This window comes from Panthera onca, chromosome D1 (genome assembly GCF_046562875.1).
Source record: "Panthera onca isolate mPanOnc1 chromosome D1, mPanOnc1 haplotype 2, whole genome shotgun sequence".
Classification (NCBI taxonomy): domain Eukaryota; kingdom Metazoa; phylum Chordata; class Mammalia; order Carnivora; family Felidae; genus Panthera; species Panthera onca.
This window is the reverse complement of record NC_138348.1, coordinates 58,638,447-58,654,843: the sequence shown is the minus strand read 5'-3', so window position 1 is coordinate 58,654,843 and position 16,397 is coordinate 58,638,447. Positions and strand designations below refer to the sequence as shown.

The window sequence follows — 16,397 nt, the reverse complement described above, 5'->3', positions numbered from 1 at the left end:
GGACACTGGTCTTTAATGCTCCACTCACTTGCTGTGTGACTAGGACAAGTCGCTTCACCTCTCCGGGCCTCAGTGTATTTATCAGTAACATGGGGCAGGTGTGGGAAAGAATACCTACACTGTAGGTGTGTGCGAGAAGGGAAGGAGGTAAGCCATGTGGCCTCACAGACTGCAGACGACCATGCCGGTAAAAAGGCTTAGGGCAGACACGGCCTTTGCTCCTGGGAGCCATCGCCAGTACGGGGAGAACGGTGCACACTGGAAAGGCCTCAGCCCAAGGGGGTGGATCCCTGACCCCGCTCCTAGCTCCCTACCATTTTGTGACTTTGAGCTCTGTGGTGTTGGGTGGGTCGCTTCCCCCTCTGAGCCTCAGGTCCCCACCAGTATGAAGAGGCCAGTAATCCCTGCCTGGCAGGTTTGGCTATAAAGTGGGAGCAGGAAGAACATTCTAGATGGGAGGTGGCCCCAGGATCCAGCCCCTGACCTCACCTGACCCCTTTCCCCGCTCTGTTCTTCCAGTGGGAACGCCTCTGGTTCCTGCTCCTCACCTTCACCTTTGGCCTCACACTCACCTGGCTCTACTTCTGGTGGGAAGTCCACAATGACTACGATGAATTCAACTGGTGAGTGGGTGTGGGGTAAGCAGGGGACATGGGGGCCTGGGCCCTGGGCTGGAACTGCGGGGCTTGGGTTGGAGCCTCTCTCCCAGGCTGGCCCTCAGGGCTCTCCGTGTGGCTTTTGGGGAGCAGGGTCCTCTGGAAAGAACAAAGGCTGAGCAGGAGCTGAGACCAGCTGGGAGGAACAGGGAACTCCTTCCTGGTGCTGCTCTCATGGAAAACAGGAACATAAGATGGGCAAGGCTCAGCCAGGGTCCGGGGCCCCTGAACCTCTTTGTAGGCAAGGACCCCAAGGCCCAGAAAGACCAGGGCCTCAGCAGAGGAGGTGACCCCAGACCGCAGGCCTCCTCAATCCCTGAGCAGGACTTTGGGCAGCGCCGGCAGATGCTATGGTTCTGGGACAGTTCAGGGTCCTTTATGGGCACCAGCCTTGGGTCCAAGGGCAGGGCTGTCTGAGGCTGGGACCTGGGTACGCAAGGGTACCTGTTTCTTCTTCACCCGCCTCCGTTGCCTGCCTTTGCCAGACAGTGAAAGGCATGGGATCGGGGTAAGTTCCCTGGGTTCTTGTGGAAACTGAGGCCCAAGATCACATAGCCACTTAGGAGCAGAGTTGGGGCTTGGAAGCCAGGCCTCCTCACTCCCTATCCAGTGCTATCTTTTCCTTCTGGTTAGAAGTTCAGCTCAGTTCAGTGTGACCATGAGCACACTAAGGTGAGCCTCTCAGGCTCGGTTTCCTCTCCCATAAAATGGGATAATTCCAGTCTCATCAGGTCTTTCTGAGGATGAAACGAGATGATGGCCATGGGAGGGCTTAGAGCTCCATGTCACCCTCAGGGCTGCTTCCCAGGAGGCCGGATCTCCAGCTGGAAGGTGGCCATGATGTTAGAATTGGGGATTTCTAGGACTCTGGGCTTCTGACGGGCTGTGGTTCTAGGATTCTGGGATGATCCTAAGACTCCATTAATGGAGTCTGGGCGTCCACTCCCCTCTGCATGGCACAAGGCTGTGCCTCTGTGATTAATGAGCACAATAAAGGATGTGCTGCTGTCCCCCTACAGCCCAGCAAGATGAGCTTGAGTCCCAGAGGTGCCCTCTGGCCTTTATTAAATGCCATAAATCAATTATTCATCCTCACAGGTATCCAAAGCGCCGGCACTGTTGTGCGTAAATGGGAACATTCCCTGCTGGCCCTCCACTGCAGTCATTGGACACTTCTGCTGAAGGTCTGCTGCCTGGGAGATCCTCAGGTCCCCCCGCATCGTGTACAGATGGGGAAACTAAGGCCCAGAGAGGGCAGGACTCACCCACAACCACAAAACCACTTAGTGCCAAAACATATATTGAGGACAGTCTGAGGAGACTGGAGTTCAGAGAGGTTAAGTAGACTTTTCACAGTCACACAGCGAGGTGCAGGCAGATGTAGGACAGGGACTTGAGCATGGCTGACTGCATCACGCTGTCCAAGAGCTACCTCAGTCTGCCCAAAGACTGAGCGTCCTGTCACTGGGCAGCTCACGCAGAGGATGGGTGCCTACCCTGCTGGGGAGTCTGCAGGGGGAAGGCCTGCCTGCGACTTAGGGATGGCCTGAAGGCCTATAGCTCCATCAGCCTGTCACTGTCACCTCGTTTTCTTGGAGTCAGTGCTGGGGTTCAGGAGACCCTGGCCCCGCCCTCCTAGTCCCGACAGCCTCTGGGGATAGTTCACGCAGCGAGGGGTTGCCAGCGAGAAGCAGGTGGTCAGGGCTGGCTGCAGAAAGCTAGGGAGGGGCCACATGGGCTGTTGCTGTCCAGGAGGGCTTCCTGCCAAAAGTGGGAGACAAGTGGAACTAAAACATCTTTCAGGACCAGTTCCTAAGAAGCGAGTCCCGCCCTTCTTTGGGCCTCAGTTTCTCCACCGGTAGGAGGTGCATTCAGTGATCTTCTAAGCACTAGATTTCTCCCTGCAATCTGAAGATGAGGGCCAGGGTGCCCCATAGTGTCCTAGTGTCCCTTCCCATCACCCCTGCCCATGCCCGAGATGGCAGTAGGCCTGAAACTACCTGGTGCCGGCTCAGAGTCTCTGACCACCTTGAGTAAATTGCTGCCTTCTCTGAGCCTCAGTTTCCTCAGTTGTACAGGGAGGATGTGGATGGTTCAGTCTCTCTGGAGAGCAACTAAGCAGTATCTATCAGGAGCCTTAAAAAGTCCATTCCCTTTGGCCCTATAATTCTATTTGTAGGAGTCTATCCTAAGAAAATAATTAATAATACAGAAAGCTATGTGCAACATTTTCTTTTTTGTGTTAATTTATAAGAGTGAATAATTAGAAACTGTTTTCATCAGTAGGAAGTTGGCTACGTATGGTACATTAATTCAACAGACCACAGGGCTGTCAAAAAATCAAATTTCTTCAGGATTTTTTACTGACCTCAATAAATTCTTGTGTTAATAACAAGAAGAGAATTGATTACTTATCACGTGCCTTGCCTCACTTCATCCTCAGGAAACCCTGTGAAGGGCACTTTGTTATCTCCATCCTGTAGGTGAGAAAACTAAGGCTAAGATAAGTCAGGTATTATGTTGTATCAACCCTAAGACCCCAAATTTTCACACTCTAGCATCGAAATTGAGACGCATGTCACAATCGATGGCATCTTAGAATCGGGGAAGCCTGTCACCTCCACAGGGTCCTGCAAGCCAGTGAGAGGCAGAGTGGGGATTTGAACCCAGTGCACCTCCCTCCAAAGCCCAAACTGAGCATATGTTAGACGTGGCAGGGTCCTGGCTTTGCTGCTTTAGAAATATATAAGCCTGGCAGGGAAACCCAGCAGAAGAAAAGTCTGCAAAGTCTCGGCAGTGGTTACTTCTGGGCAGTAGAATTATGGGGAACTGTTTTCTTGATGCTTCTTGGCATGCCCGGGTGTCCACTGTGAGCCCTGGACAGGCCTGACCTGTGAGCACGGGAACCATGACATCATTACTGACTGGTCCAAGGCCTGGTCACTGAGCCTGGCTGTGTGAGAGCTGACAGCCCGCTGTCCCAAGGGAACCTCCTGGTTCCCTGGTGCAGGTCTGACCCCTTCTCCTCCCGGCAGGTACCTCTACAACCGCATGGGCTACTGGAGTGACTGGTCTGTGCCCATCCTCATGACCACAGCTGCTGCCTTCACCTACATCGCGGGCCTCCTGGTACGTGGGGCGTCTCAGAGGGCAGGTGGCCCTGCTCCCAGGGGGTGGGAGACTTGGCTTACATGGGCCGATGGAGGACCACCCTGGCCTAAAAAGGGAAGCTGGCTTTTCCCGGGTCCTCCTAGCCTGCTGCCCCTCTGGGGCTCAGCTTCCTCCAAGGTGGGAGGTCATCTTTTGCCCCATCCTGGAATGTTTTCCTCCTGACCCAGTGATGAGGGCCATCTTGCTGTTAGGGTCCACTGCAGACTGTCTCTTCCAGAAACTTCTGCCTTGGTTCTTGCTACCAATTCTCTACTCCCTCAGACTCAGGTCGATCCCCATGTTAGACTGGGAGCTCCCTGGGGACTAGGCTCAAGTCTGCTTCAGAATCCTGGGGCCCTGAACTCTCAAAACGTTAACTGGGCAGTCCAAGCGCCCAGTGACCTGTGGAGGGAGAAACTGTAGAGGAGGAGGAGCCTAGCGGCCTAGAAAAACCGGGGAGGAGGCCAGGCTTAGGCCGGGTTGGGCACTCCCATCGCCTACAGGGAGGGTTTGTTGACTGCTCTGACCAAGGTCCAGAGCAGCAGTGGGCAGAAGGGTGTCTGGGGAGCTAGCAGAAACCTTTGGGTCACACACGGTACCCGACTGTCACCTCGTGGGCCCCCTCTTCAGGTCCTGGCACTATGTCACATCGCCGTGGGGCAGCAGATGAACCTACACTGGCTGCACAAGGTAAGGGCTGCCTCCCTGGGGGGTGGGGGAGGGGCAGGGAGGCCGCAGCCCGGGAGGAAGAACTCGGACACGCCATCCTTCCTCTGCATCATGACGACAGCCATTCCAGTGGCTAAGGGAGTGCTCACCATACACCTGGCACTGTTCTCATCGTCTAGCCTATATTAACTCACTTAACCCTCACCGGTAGCCCTGTGCGGTAGGTACTAACATCATCCCATTTTGCAGTTGGGCAAGCTGAGGTACGAAGAGGTTAGAGAACTTGCCCAGGGTCTCCCACTTAATAAGAATGTAGCTCTGTAGCTGCTGCTTGCCCATCGCAGGTCACGGCCCTGGCCCCCTCTCCTCTTCATCAGTGAGCTCATTGTAAACCTGGTGATGTTATTCCCAACTCAAAGCCCTTCCCACCGCTCTCCCCCTTGCTCCCGGGGCGATCCGAGCTCCCCCACTGGCACTACAGCCCTGTATGACTTGGGTCCTGCTAACACCTCCCAACTGCTGGCTTGGGACAGCCACCCTCGGCTTCTGCTGCAGGAGACATCCCAGGCCCTGCCAGCATGGCTACCTCTCCTCTCCTCTCCCTCTTCCCTCTTGCCCTCCCTTTCTCTCTCCTTTGGACTCCTTCCTTAGTTTGCTTCCCCCACCTACAGGCTGCTCAGATTCCCCCAGCCCTGGCAGGCTCCCTTGCCATAGTCCTGAGCCTCTGTGCTGTCCATTTCTGCCTCGCTCCCCCACCCTGGCCCACCCCAGTCTGGGAGCTCCTTGCAGGCCAGATTGGCTTTGCCCATCTCTGTGTCCCCAGTGCCCCACTCAGGGCTGGGCCCAAAGTGGGGAGGCTCCACACATTCTGAGCCTCAGCGCTCTGAGCATTTATTGCATGCATGGTGCTGAATGTATGTGGCCCACGCTTGCCCCTTCTTGAGGCCCCAGTGGGCATGGGGTGGTACAAAGCCAATCAGGAGAGCCCCTCCTTCCTGGGATGCCTGGGCCTTGGAGGGAGGCTGGGCACCTCTTTCTCCCCAGAGCCTGGCTCGGAATGAGCATGCCATTTAGGAAGGGACAGAAATGTCCAGAAGTAACCATGAGCCCACGGGGTGAGGAGTGACAGGGGCAGGGGCTCACTTCCTGCTAGAAGTGGGACAGGGCATATCCAGCTGGGCTGTGTGGAGTGGCAGGTGCCAGTGGGCATCCGGGGGCCTCTGAGGTCAGGTGCTGGGGGAGTCAGATCCCGGGGACTGAAGTCTGAGAGGAGTGAAGACCAGCCAGCAGCCCTCCCTGCTTCTTCCTGCTTGTCACTGTATCCTGAGGTGTCCTCTGGGCTTCTGAAGTCCCCTCTTGAAGCACTTTCTTCTCTCTGCTGGGCAGCCGACTTGAAAAAGCTGCACCAGCTGGCACCTCGGGTGGGGCTGGCACCCACCGTGGTTACCTCCTTGGGCTCGTGCCTGGTTCTCAGCAGGCCAGGTCACACCTGCTTGATCCTAGTGGAGAGGCCTCTGGAGGCACTCAGCCAGCCGGGGTTGCAGACCAGTACCCGGGGCTGGGAGGATCCGAGCCCTTCATCTGCACCAGTGCCAGCTCCTGGGTGCCAGTCCTGCCTTCCTCTCCTCTCTGTCCCTTCCCGGGAGGTCTCAGCACGAGGAAGGTCTTTCCAGGCAGAGCTGATCCATAGCTGGAGCCACGGCATCTGGAGCGAGGGAGTTCCCGGGGGCCAGGAGTATTCAAGTAGGGGCTAGAGTTCTACTATTCTGTTTCTTTGACTCTAAAGGATCCTTATTCTTTTTTGTTTTAACCAATTTTTGACCATCTACTATATGGACGTGGTTCAAAATTAAAAAGGTACTAAAAAGTAGGCAATGTAAATCTCCTTCCTATCCTTCCAGCGATATTTTAAGTACCTGCAAATACACATCTGGTTTCTTCGTTTCCTTCTTCTCTGAACACAAGTACTGGCCTGCTGCCTCTGCGCCCTGACAAAATTGGAGCTCTTTGCCCTTCAGTGCATTGAGAACATTCCCATCGCGTCCATCCCTTGCTCCTGCCCCGCCGTCTCATCCCTGGTTCCCGAGGCTGGTGGGCCCGCCCGATGTCCCAGTGCACGCGGCACAATGCGGCAGCGACCCTGGCGGGGAGGTGCGAGGTAAAGAGCACGCACTTTCACTAGCTCCTGCCAAACTGCCTCCTTGCCACGGGCCACCAACCGATGCCTCTGTGCTTAGAGAGCACGCTCGCCATCAAGTGTTCACCGATTTCTTGACTTTGGCCAACGTGATGGGTGAGGATGAGCCTCGGTGTAGCTTTAATCTGCATTTCCCTTGTGATGACTTAGACTCAGCATCTCCCCCAAGCTTGAGTCATTTGCGTTTCCTTTTTCATAAACTGGCTCTTCATCTCTTTTGCCCTTTTTGCGGTGGGATGTGCTTTTTGCGTAGTAATTTGTAGGAGCTCTTTCTAGATTCAGAAAATTAGCCCTTTGGCCAGTGAACTGCAGATGATTCTTCCTAACTCATCTTTCGATTGGGCTTGTGTTTTTGCCATAGGAATTTTTTCATTTTTCCGGATGTGAATGTGTCATCTCTTTATGTCTCCTGGATTTTGTGTCAGACTTAGGAAAGTCTTTCCCTAGGGACAGCTGGGTGGCTCAGTCGGTTAAGCGTCTGACTCTTGATTTCAGTTCGGGTCATGATCTCTGTCTCTCTCTGTGAGATCTCTGAGATCTCTTTCTCTCTGAGAGCCCTGCATCGTACTCTGCACTCACAGTGCAGAAACTGCTTGAGATTCTCTCTCTCTCTCTCTCTCTCTCTCTCTCTTCTGTCTGCGCATCTCCCTCTGTCTCTCTCTCTCCCCTGCCCTCTCAAAATTAAATAAACTTAAAAAAAAAAAAAAAAAAAAGTCTTTCCCACTCCAAGAATATAAAAAAATTTCTCTGTTGGTATCATTTGGTAATTATAGGTTTCTGGGTTCCTAATTTTCTTTTTTAACATTTATTTGTTTTATCTTTTTGGAAGTTTATTTGGGAGTATAGTGTGATCTTTGTTCTTTTTTAGATGGTTTCCCAGGTCCCTACTCTCTGTTCAGTAATCCATTCTCCCCCTCTAATTTGAGATGCCACTTTTATAGTAGACTAGTTTTGTTTTTTGTTTTTTGTTTTTTTATGTATTTAGATCTGTTCCTGGTTGTTGTTGTTGTTTTTATTTACTTTCACTTACCTCTCTGGTCTCATGCCTATATAATACTGCTTTAAGAACTATAATTTTAGATTATGTTTTAATCATGATCTTTATTTTGAGAGCCTCTGGTTCCCTAGGGTCATGGGTAAGGGTGGGCTGCAGAACAGAGGGGCCCAGGACAATGCAGGGCACTTGGGACAGGCAGGGTAGCGTGAGCAGATCTGGGTGTCTACTTGGGGACCTTCCCCATCCACCCTAGTCCTCCCAAAGGTCCTGTTTCCCAGAAACAGGAGACAAGTCCAGAGGCCCAGAAGATGAGAAGTGTGGGGCTTTCCAGTAAATAGGAGGAGGTTTCCCCAAGATGTCCCCTTCCTGCCCCACCCACCCACAACGCCAGAATCCACCCAGACACCACTGCTGTGAGGGGCTCTCACCACAGCTCCCACCTCCCCAGGCTGCCCCCCACCAGTCCCAGCACTGATCACACCCCACGGCCCCCGTCTGCGACCTTGCCTGACTCCCCTGCCAGAGTGGCGGCAGTCCCCAGCCCAGGGCCTGCGTGGAGGATGTGTCTGCCAGTGACCCAACCTGAGGCCCAGGGAAGAGGACTGGGCGCCACAGTCATGTGTCAGTACTGACTGAGCTGGGGCAGGGCCTGTGCTTCTACGCCCTCCTCCCCCTCCCCCCCCCCACCCCGGCCCCATTGGCGCCTGTGTACCATCTGACCACGTTCCCTTCATCAGCGCTCCCCATGAATTCAGACTCCCTCCAAACGACCGGCGCAGGCTCCCCAGTTCTTCCCAGCCGTCTAGCCTCTCCCCCTCCAGCTGCACCGTATGTAGGAAGGCACATCCACGCCGGCCCCGCTCATCACGATAGCCGATGGCCGTAGCGATCCTGTAGTGGGCGCTTACTCTGTGCGTCAGACACTTTCCACAGTGTTTCAGTCACTCCTGGTAATCATCTTGGTCATTGGATATTATGCCCACGTTTTCAAATCACACCACTAACATTTGGTAAGCATTTACTATTTGGGTACCAACCCTGTGCTTAGCACGCCATTGCTCTCTCTCCCTCATCCCCAAACCCCTGTCTGGTGGGCACTCATCCCCCCATTGCACCGCCCAGGAAACATGCTTCCGGAGGTTAGCCTCTCCCATTAGGCCGAGGGGCTGGGATCTGACTGAAGGGTGTGGCTCGTGCAGCCCCGAGCCCTGGCCCGTCACCTGCCATTTGGATCGTAGAACCCAGATTCCAGCCGCCCCCAGGAGGCCGACCTGCTGCCCCCTCTGCCAGGCTGGCTTCCAGCTCCTCCTGGATGCCAGCATGCAGGCGAGGTTCGCTGCACGGAGGTGCCTCCTGTGTCCTCCGTCCCTTCCACTGTCCCCTCAAGCCACCATCCCACCTGCACAGAAGACCAAAGACCGCTTTCAGAGGAGGACAGTGGGCCATCTCTGGGCCTTCTGGGTGGGCTTTATCCTTTCCGGTCCGATTTGAGGATCGATGGTCACGTTGCTGGGGATCAGTGCTGGTAATGTGTCTTAAGGACACAGCGTGGGGTGGGGGGGTCCCACAGACACTGAACACTGCGGTAATGCTGCCGAGCATAATGGTTGCCACGACAGCAGCTGCAAAGCTCAGAATAAAAAATTTAATTGCATTAGGATTATGGGAAATCAGTTTTATTGCAAGTATTTCCCCTAGCAGTTAAATGTAATAAGACTGTCAGGAACAACCCTTCCGAGACATTTGCTGTGCCCGGGACCTGTCTGCAGGGGGCAGCAGGGGGCAGGGAGCCTGTGTGTTGAGGAGGATTCTCGGGGACCCTCAGGACACTCCTTGGCCTCCCTCTACTGCAGCGTGACTTCCCAGAAAGAGCATGACCTCTGGGACAGACCATGGAGTTTGCTTCAGTATCTGCCCCCTCAGAGCTACGTGGCAAGCCGGCCCTTATGCTGAGCTGTTTCCCTATGTGTGATATCAAGGTGATAATGACCTCACCTGGGACCTTACAAGAGTAAACGTGAGGAAAACAGGATGTCCCTGCCCCAGGCACAAAGGCCCTCCCTCCTCTGTGTCCCTGTGTTTCTCCCCTTCTCGTGCCCCGTCCCCCCGCCCCAGGCCAGTACGTTACAGTCCATAAAGGCCCCTACCCATCTCCGCCTTATTACTGTTTCTTATTGGAACATTCGTTTCAGGCTGATGGGCCGAATGACAAAGCTCCAAAGGGAAACTTAATCCCAGGCCAGAATGAATCTTCTCTGCCTGGCAGGGAGGGAAGATGGAGCAGCCAGTGTCTGCCCTCACCATCCTATCTTGTTCAGTTCCGTTTGGGAGGGCTCTCACAACACAGCCGCCTCTGCCTCCACCTCCGGGAAAGGCACAGCAGGAAGGGAAGGGGGGCAGTGGGGAAACAGCTTGCAGCGGCAGTAGGAAGTCAGTGAAGGCAGGGGACGGTGGCCTTGACTTGGCCCATTATGGAGAGGGGCGTGGGGGCTTTGGGGTAGAGATGTGACCTGAGCCTTAAGTTGCCAGGCTTGGCGGTGAGCGGAAGGTGGCTGGAATGAACGCCGAGCAGCGGGGTAGAGGGTGGGGCTGGGGGCTGAGTAGCCAGAAACCAGGCTTCAGGCTCCACTTAGTCTGGGGAGCATCTTGTGCTGCGTGAGAGGTTTCAGATCCCAACTGTCCCCAAAGCTCTCTGTCCCGTGAAGCTTCCATCTTGTCTGCCCTCCAAGGTGTGCTCCTTGCTTCCTCTAGGAGGCAGCCGAGAGGGCAGCCCCCGTAAACACAGTAGAAGCTGGAAGCTCAGGGGCAGGAGCGGGGAGCCCCGGCTGTGGGGCCAGTGGGCCAGAGCTCTGCCTCACTTCCGCCCACTCCAGACTGAGGGGGTATGGGCTCCTGTAGGGGACCCGGCTCCCCAGCCTTCTGCCCCTGCGGCCTAGATAAGTCACCCTTCACCTCAAGGGCTGCTGGCAGGGCTAAGTGAGGCCTTCGACATGACTGGCTGGGCCCACGAGAGGCCCCCATGGGCCAAGAGTCTCCCCTCCTCACACCCTCAGTGGGGCTGAACGTTGGGCTGTGCCTACGCCTCCCCCCAGCTTCCTACCACCATCTCTCCTCCTCAGCCTCCCTTCTGTTCTCTGGAGGTCCCCCGGCCTCCTGCCTCTGTCTCTCACTGTCATTTCTGGCTAGCCATCTCTGGCTTTCTCTCCGTTGTGCCTGGCTCTCTTCTGCTTCCCCCCTTCCCTGCTTTGTTGGTCTCTCTCACACTCTCCGTTTCTCCCCGTGCCTCTTCCGCAGTCTCTGCTTCCCTGCCCCTCTCTCAGATGCACTGGGGATGCTCGGGCTGTCCAGACACACCTGCTCTGACCTCCTGTCTGGTGACTCTTCCCCTTTCAGATGGGGCTGGTGGTCATCCTGGTGTCCACGGTGGTGGCCATGTCGGCCGTGGCCCAGCTGTGGGAGGACGAGTGGGAGGTGCTGCTGATCTCCCTGCAGGTGAGGGGGTGAGGGAGGGCTGGGCAGCCACTTCCCCAGGACCTTCAACACAAGGCAGTGCCTTTTCATCACTCACATCTCTCCAGACGAAGGCCCAGAGGGGGCAGGGAGGGGCCCAGATCACAGAGCAAGTCAGAGCAGGGAGGGTGCTACACCTTGGGGTTTCTGCAGAGATAAGAGTTGCCTACCCCACGGACACAGATAGGCTGGCTGTCAGGGTGTTGGTGACCAGAGGGTCTAGGCATGGCTGGGAGCTCATGGTTCCTCTTGCCCCTTCCCGCACACAAGGGCACAGCGCCATTCCTGCATGTGGGGGCCCTGGCCGCCATCACCGCGCTCTCCTGGATTGTGGCAGGACAGTTCGCCCGTGCAGAGCGGTCCTGTAAGTATGACTGCCTCCCAAGTACCAAAACCAGCTTGTCCTGCCCCCACCTGGACATCACCTAGGTGGCCACTCTCAGCATGGAGGTCCTGGTTCGGAGTGGCCCACAGGGTCCACTGAGGGTCACAGCCTCGGTCAGCCTTGCACGTTTCCTCCTCTGTGTGTCTGTGTGTGAGTTAGAAGTCCAGCTTGCCTTCCGAGCCAGATGGGGGCTGGCCATGGTGTAGGGTCCCCTCAAAGCATTGGGTCCTGACAGGTAGAGGGAAGAGGGGCCCCCACCCCAACCCCAGCCTGCTCAGGATTCACGGGTGGGCCCTGTGGAAAGCCAAACAGCTCACCAGGTAGCCTGACTCACGGCCGATGTCTGCAGCCTCCCAGGTGGCCATTCTCTGTATCTTCTTTGCCATGGTATTTGCCTTCTACCTGGTCCCTCTCACCATCTCATCTCCCTGCATCATGGAGAAAAAGGACCTGGGCCCCAAGCCTGCCCTCATTGGCCACCGTGGGGCTCCTATGGTGAGTACCACCTGAGGGTCCTAACAGAGCAGAGAGGGGGGTGGGCAGTTCTGCCATTCTAGGGGAGACAGGCCAAGACCTATCTCCTTGTAGGGAAGATATAATATGTGTAATATGGTAATAGCAGGAATCTTTAGCCCTTTTGGGGGGCATATGGGAAGGGTTGGTGAAAAAGCTGGGGAGCTCAGATGGGACTGAATCCTGAAGAGTCCTGAAGGCATCTCGCTAAAAAGATTTAAGTTTTTATCCTGAGGGCCCTGGAAAGATACAGGCAGGCTAGGTTGTGGGTTGGGAATGCCCGGGAGAGAGGGGGAGCTGGGTGTGGGGAGGACAGCCGGTCCCCGGGTTGCAGGAGAACCCTCTGGGCTGTGGGGTGCAGAAGGGAACAGGTACAACTCAGAGCCCACTGCTAGAGGGAAGGTACTTGAAGAGGGTTGAATTAGAGACAGAAGGGAGTCAAAGTCAGAGCCCTGTGACCCAGCAGTAGTTTAGAGGGTGGCTCCAGAGCCATGCTTCCTCAGCCCTTTGGCAGCTGTGGGAGCCTGGACCAATCCACGTCTGCTCTGTGCCGGTTTCCTCATCTTGTGTCTTGGGATAACAAGAGTGCCTGCACGGTGGGCCATGTGAAGTACCCAGCTATGAGCCTAGCACACAGAGAGTGAGAGAGAGATATTCCTGGCTTCTGGGGCAGGCTGTCTCCCTTCTCTGGACCAGGGGGTTCTCCTGCACCAACACCTTGACTTTGTGGTTCTTAACAGAGGCAGGACCTATTATCACCACCAGGAGGCGCTCGGGTCCTGCATGAGAGTTTCTTTCTTTTCTTTTCTTTTTTTTTTTTTGCAGTGATTGAGAGTTCCATGTATCATTGAATTTCAGGGCAGTCAAGGCAGCCTCACAAAGTAACTTTTAAAAGGAGGTGTTAAGTCTGGTGGGGCTGTGAATCACCCTTAGGTTTTTCCCCACTTCCTGTGCTGAGTGTTACTGTGCCCGTTCTGTAGGTAAGATTCAGATACCTGTGCCTGAACTGGCCCCTGGTACCCTCCCAACACACCCTTCGCTGGTCCCAGTACCTCCAGGAGGCAAACAGCTGGAAAGGCCATGGCTCTGGAGCCAGAGGGATCTGGATTTGGGGTCCAGTTTTGTCCCATATTGCCTGTGTGTCTCGGGGGATCACCAGTCCCCTCTGAGCCTCATGCTGCTGACCATTGTGAGGATAATTTAGAAGCATAGCCTTTGCAAGTGGGCAGGGCCCAAGGTTACAGCACCTCTTCCATCCATGACCCAGATTACCCACCCACCTGCTCTGGAGGCCAGGGGACAAGTAGGTATGCCGAGGGGGGTGGGCACTCAGCCAAGGGGAAGGAACCAGGTGGCCCCAGCATGGATCATTTTTTTAGTAGGAAAAAGTAACATTCACAGAAGTGGCAAGAATTGTATAAGGAATCATATAATGAAGAATAATATAAGGAATCCAAGACCACCTTCAATATTTATCAATGTTCTTGCCATCCTTTGTTTCATCTGTCTCCCTACTTTTTTCTTTTCTGATGTAATATTTTAAAACAAATCCCAAACATCCTATCATTTTGCCCATATATACTTCGTATATATGTATCTCTAATACATAAGGACTTTTTTCTTTTAAACATAGCCAAAACTATAATGCTGCTGTCACACCCAACAAAATTAATAATAATTCTTTAATATTATCTAATACTGAATCCATGTTCAGTTTTCCTTTGTTGTCTCAAAAATACCTTTTTACAGTTGTTAAAAATCAGGATCCACACGGAGAACACGTAGTGCATCTGGTTGACATGTCTTCCAAGTATCTCTTAGTATAGAACAGTCCCCCTCCCTTTTTTCCATATGCTGTTTATTTGTCAAAGAAATGGAGTCATTTGTCGTGTAGAATTTCCCATGTTGTGCATCTGGCTGATTGCATCCTCTTGGTGGTTTTTGAGGGGCCAGCACGAGTGTCTGACATGGCTCCATGTGTCACTGTGCATGCACATGTATCGGTGTCTACACCTGTGTGTATCATTGGGTCTGGATCCACACATCTGTGTGTGATAAGCCCAAGTGCACATTGCTGTCTTGGTGTGTCCGTGTGCCCTTGGGTATATGGTTCCTCTGTGGGTGCAGCTGGATGTGTGTATGTGTTTGTATGTGTGTGTTCTTTAATATTTGGTCAGACTAACTCCAAAGTCGGGACTTTTAACCACAGTGGCCTGCCCACTTTGGTTTGTGACAGCCACCCCTCACATACACACTCGAGAAAAGAACCCCACTTGGGCTCAGGCATGAGACAGGTAGGGATTAAGAATTCACCCTGAAATCCCACATGTTTCTTAGAGCCCTCCTGGAGTCCCAAGGCTGGTCAAGGAGGGCTAGGTTTCCATGCCTCCCTCTCCCGGAGGCAAGCACCTATCCCCGGGAGACCTGACTAAAAAGCCTCTGGAGAAGAGACTCTGCCCTTCCCAGTCACTTCCTCTGTTCCCCAAGGGTCTTTGTAGACCCCGCTGTGCTCCTTCGTGTCTTCGCACAGTTAACCTTCTGCAGCCTCAGCCCCCAGAAGAGCAATGGCACCTCTTGTGAGAGGCCTGGCCGCAGGACGTTTAGAGGCGAGCTGGGCAGGAACTCCACTGAGTCCATGCCTGTCTCTAGATGCCTCTGTGGCCTTGTTCCGCCTCTCGGTGGGGCCATACACAGCCCACCCGACTGGGAGAAGGTAGCCACGTCCCCCAAAGCTGCTCTGCCCCAAGAAAAGTGGAAGAAAGGAACTCAGTTATAGAGACTGCTGATGCCCCTTATGTCATCTGTGAGCTTGATAACACTAGCCTATTTTATAGCTAAAGAAACCAAGGTGCAGAAGGTGAGCAACTGGGAAGTCGAATTGCTCCTTCTGAGTCCCCACAGCCCTTGCCGTGCCAGGCTGCCTCCCAGGGGAGGGTAATGTGTTACATGTTGGAGCAGCATGGCCAGAGGGAGAGAAGATGGGCATGTGTCTTGGTGGGAAGTGAGATCAGTCGCAGGAACCCCTTCCACCCCATTCCTTCACTGCCAGGAGTCCTCACTCCCCTCCCTGTTCCAGCCTGCACTGCGCTGGGTCCTAGCCCACTCCTTGATATGGTGGTGACCCCCAGTGGCAACAAAGGGTATGACAGGGTCTTCAGGCAAGACAGAACTAGGGAGGGAGACTTCAAACTCCAACTCTCCCCACTGGAAGGACCCTCAGAGAACAGTGAATATATACCCCAGGGGGAAAATGGGGAAACTGAGGTCCATAGGAGAAAGAGATGCACCAGCGGTTACAAAGTTACTTTATGGCAGGGCCAGGGCTAGAACCAGATCTTCTGATGTGTATGCTATAGGATTAATAGTCATTTATTAAGCATTTATTGTACGTCAGGCAGCATGGTTGGGGGCTTTTAATCCATGTAACAGCCTGGGGGATGGCCTTGTCATGGCTGGAAACGGTGCCATCCTGTGTCCCCTCCCCTCTCCCTCTGGGATCTCCACCGGGTATAATTGGGAGGAAACATGGCTTGCACCCCAGCCCAAGACTGTGATGAGGCAGAGGACTGTATAAAAACCCTCATACCCCCATATATACATCAACACTAACCACCTTGCCTCCTCCCCACCCCACCCCCAAAAAAACCTGTGAGGCAGGCATGATTTCACAGATGAAGAGACCGAGCCTCTGAGAAGCTGCATGGGTGTCCAGGGTCCCACAGCTACTGCTTGGAGGAGTTGGAATTAGAACCAGAGTTACTCCAGCCTCCCAACATGGAAGGTTCTAGATTGGCTGGGGAGGTGTACATCAGCTAAATCTCGGCTCTCCCTTCCTGCCCAGCTGGCCCCAGAGCACACACTGATGTCCTTCCGGAAGGCCCTGGAGCAGAAGCTGTATGGGCTACAGGCTGATGTCACCATCAGGTAGGTGTGGGGGTCAAGAGGACCACAAGGCCTTTCATCCCTGCCTCATCCGGGACCCTGCTGGAGAAACCTCAGGTCCCAGAGCCTCAGAGATGGGGCTTGGGGCTTGGATGATCTGCCACAGGGCTGACACCCTGTTTGTGCCTAATGCCAGGATATAAAATAGGGAAATAAACACATGCTCTTGGTTCAAGCAGGGGTGAGTGTTTGGGACCTGGAGTCCTGCCACAGATCTACTTGAAGGAAAGACTAGATCTGTGTGGCTCAGCAAGATGGCTCAAACACCAATGGGTGGAATGAGCACACTGCAGAGTGATATATTCACTGTGATGTCAATTATATTTAGAAGACGCAGAAAATGATTTGACCGTTTTCAACGTGTAGATTTTAAAAGCA

General features: G+C 54.2%; 2 protein-coding genes across 9 annotated transcripts in view; both read left to right on the top strand.

Moving 5' to 3' along the window:
* Positions 1 to 16,397, top strand: part of KLHL35 (kelch like family member 35) — a 140,502-nt gene that overhangs the window by 99,434 nt on the left and 24,671 nt on the right. The window lies entirely within an intron of this gene.
* The window catches only part of GDPD5 (glycerophosphodiester phosphodiesterase domain containing 5), an 87,540-nt gene that overhangs the window by 60,263 nt on the left and 10,880 nt on the right, over positions 1 to 16,397 (top strand). For 7 of the 8 annotated variants that reach the window (XM_060605589.3, XM_081790332.1, XM_081790333.1 and 4 more), the window contains 7 exons: positions 520 to 623; positions 3,692 to 3,785; positions 4,437 to 4,496; positions 11,063 to 11,161; positions 11,450 to 11,543; positions 11,914 to 12,059; positions 15,919 to 16,001. In XM_060605589.3, coding sequence (XP_060461572.1) covers positions 520 to 623; positions 3,692 to 3,785; positions 4,437 to 4,496; positions 11,063 to 11,161; positions 11,450 to 11,543; positions 11,914 to 12,059; positions 15,919 to 16,001 — 680 coding nt within the window. Of the gene's footprint in view, positions 1 to 519; positions 624 to 1,757; positions 1,841 to 3,691; positions 3,786 to 4,436; positions 4,497 to 11,062; positions 11,162 to 11,449; positions 11,544 to 11,913; positions 12,060 to 15,918; positions 16,002 to 16,397 lie in introns of those variants that run through there. The other variant, XM_060605595.3, reaches the window with a different exon arrangement.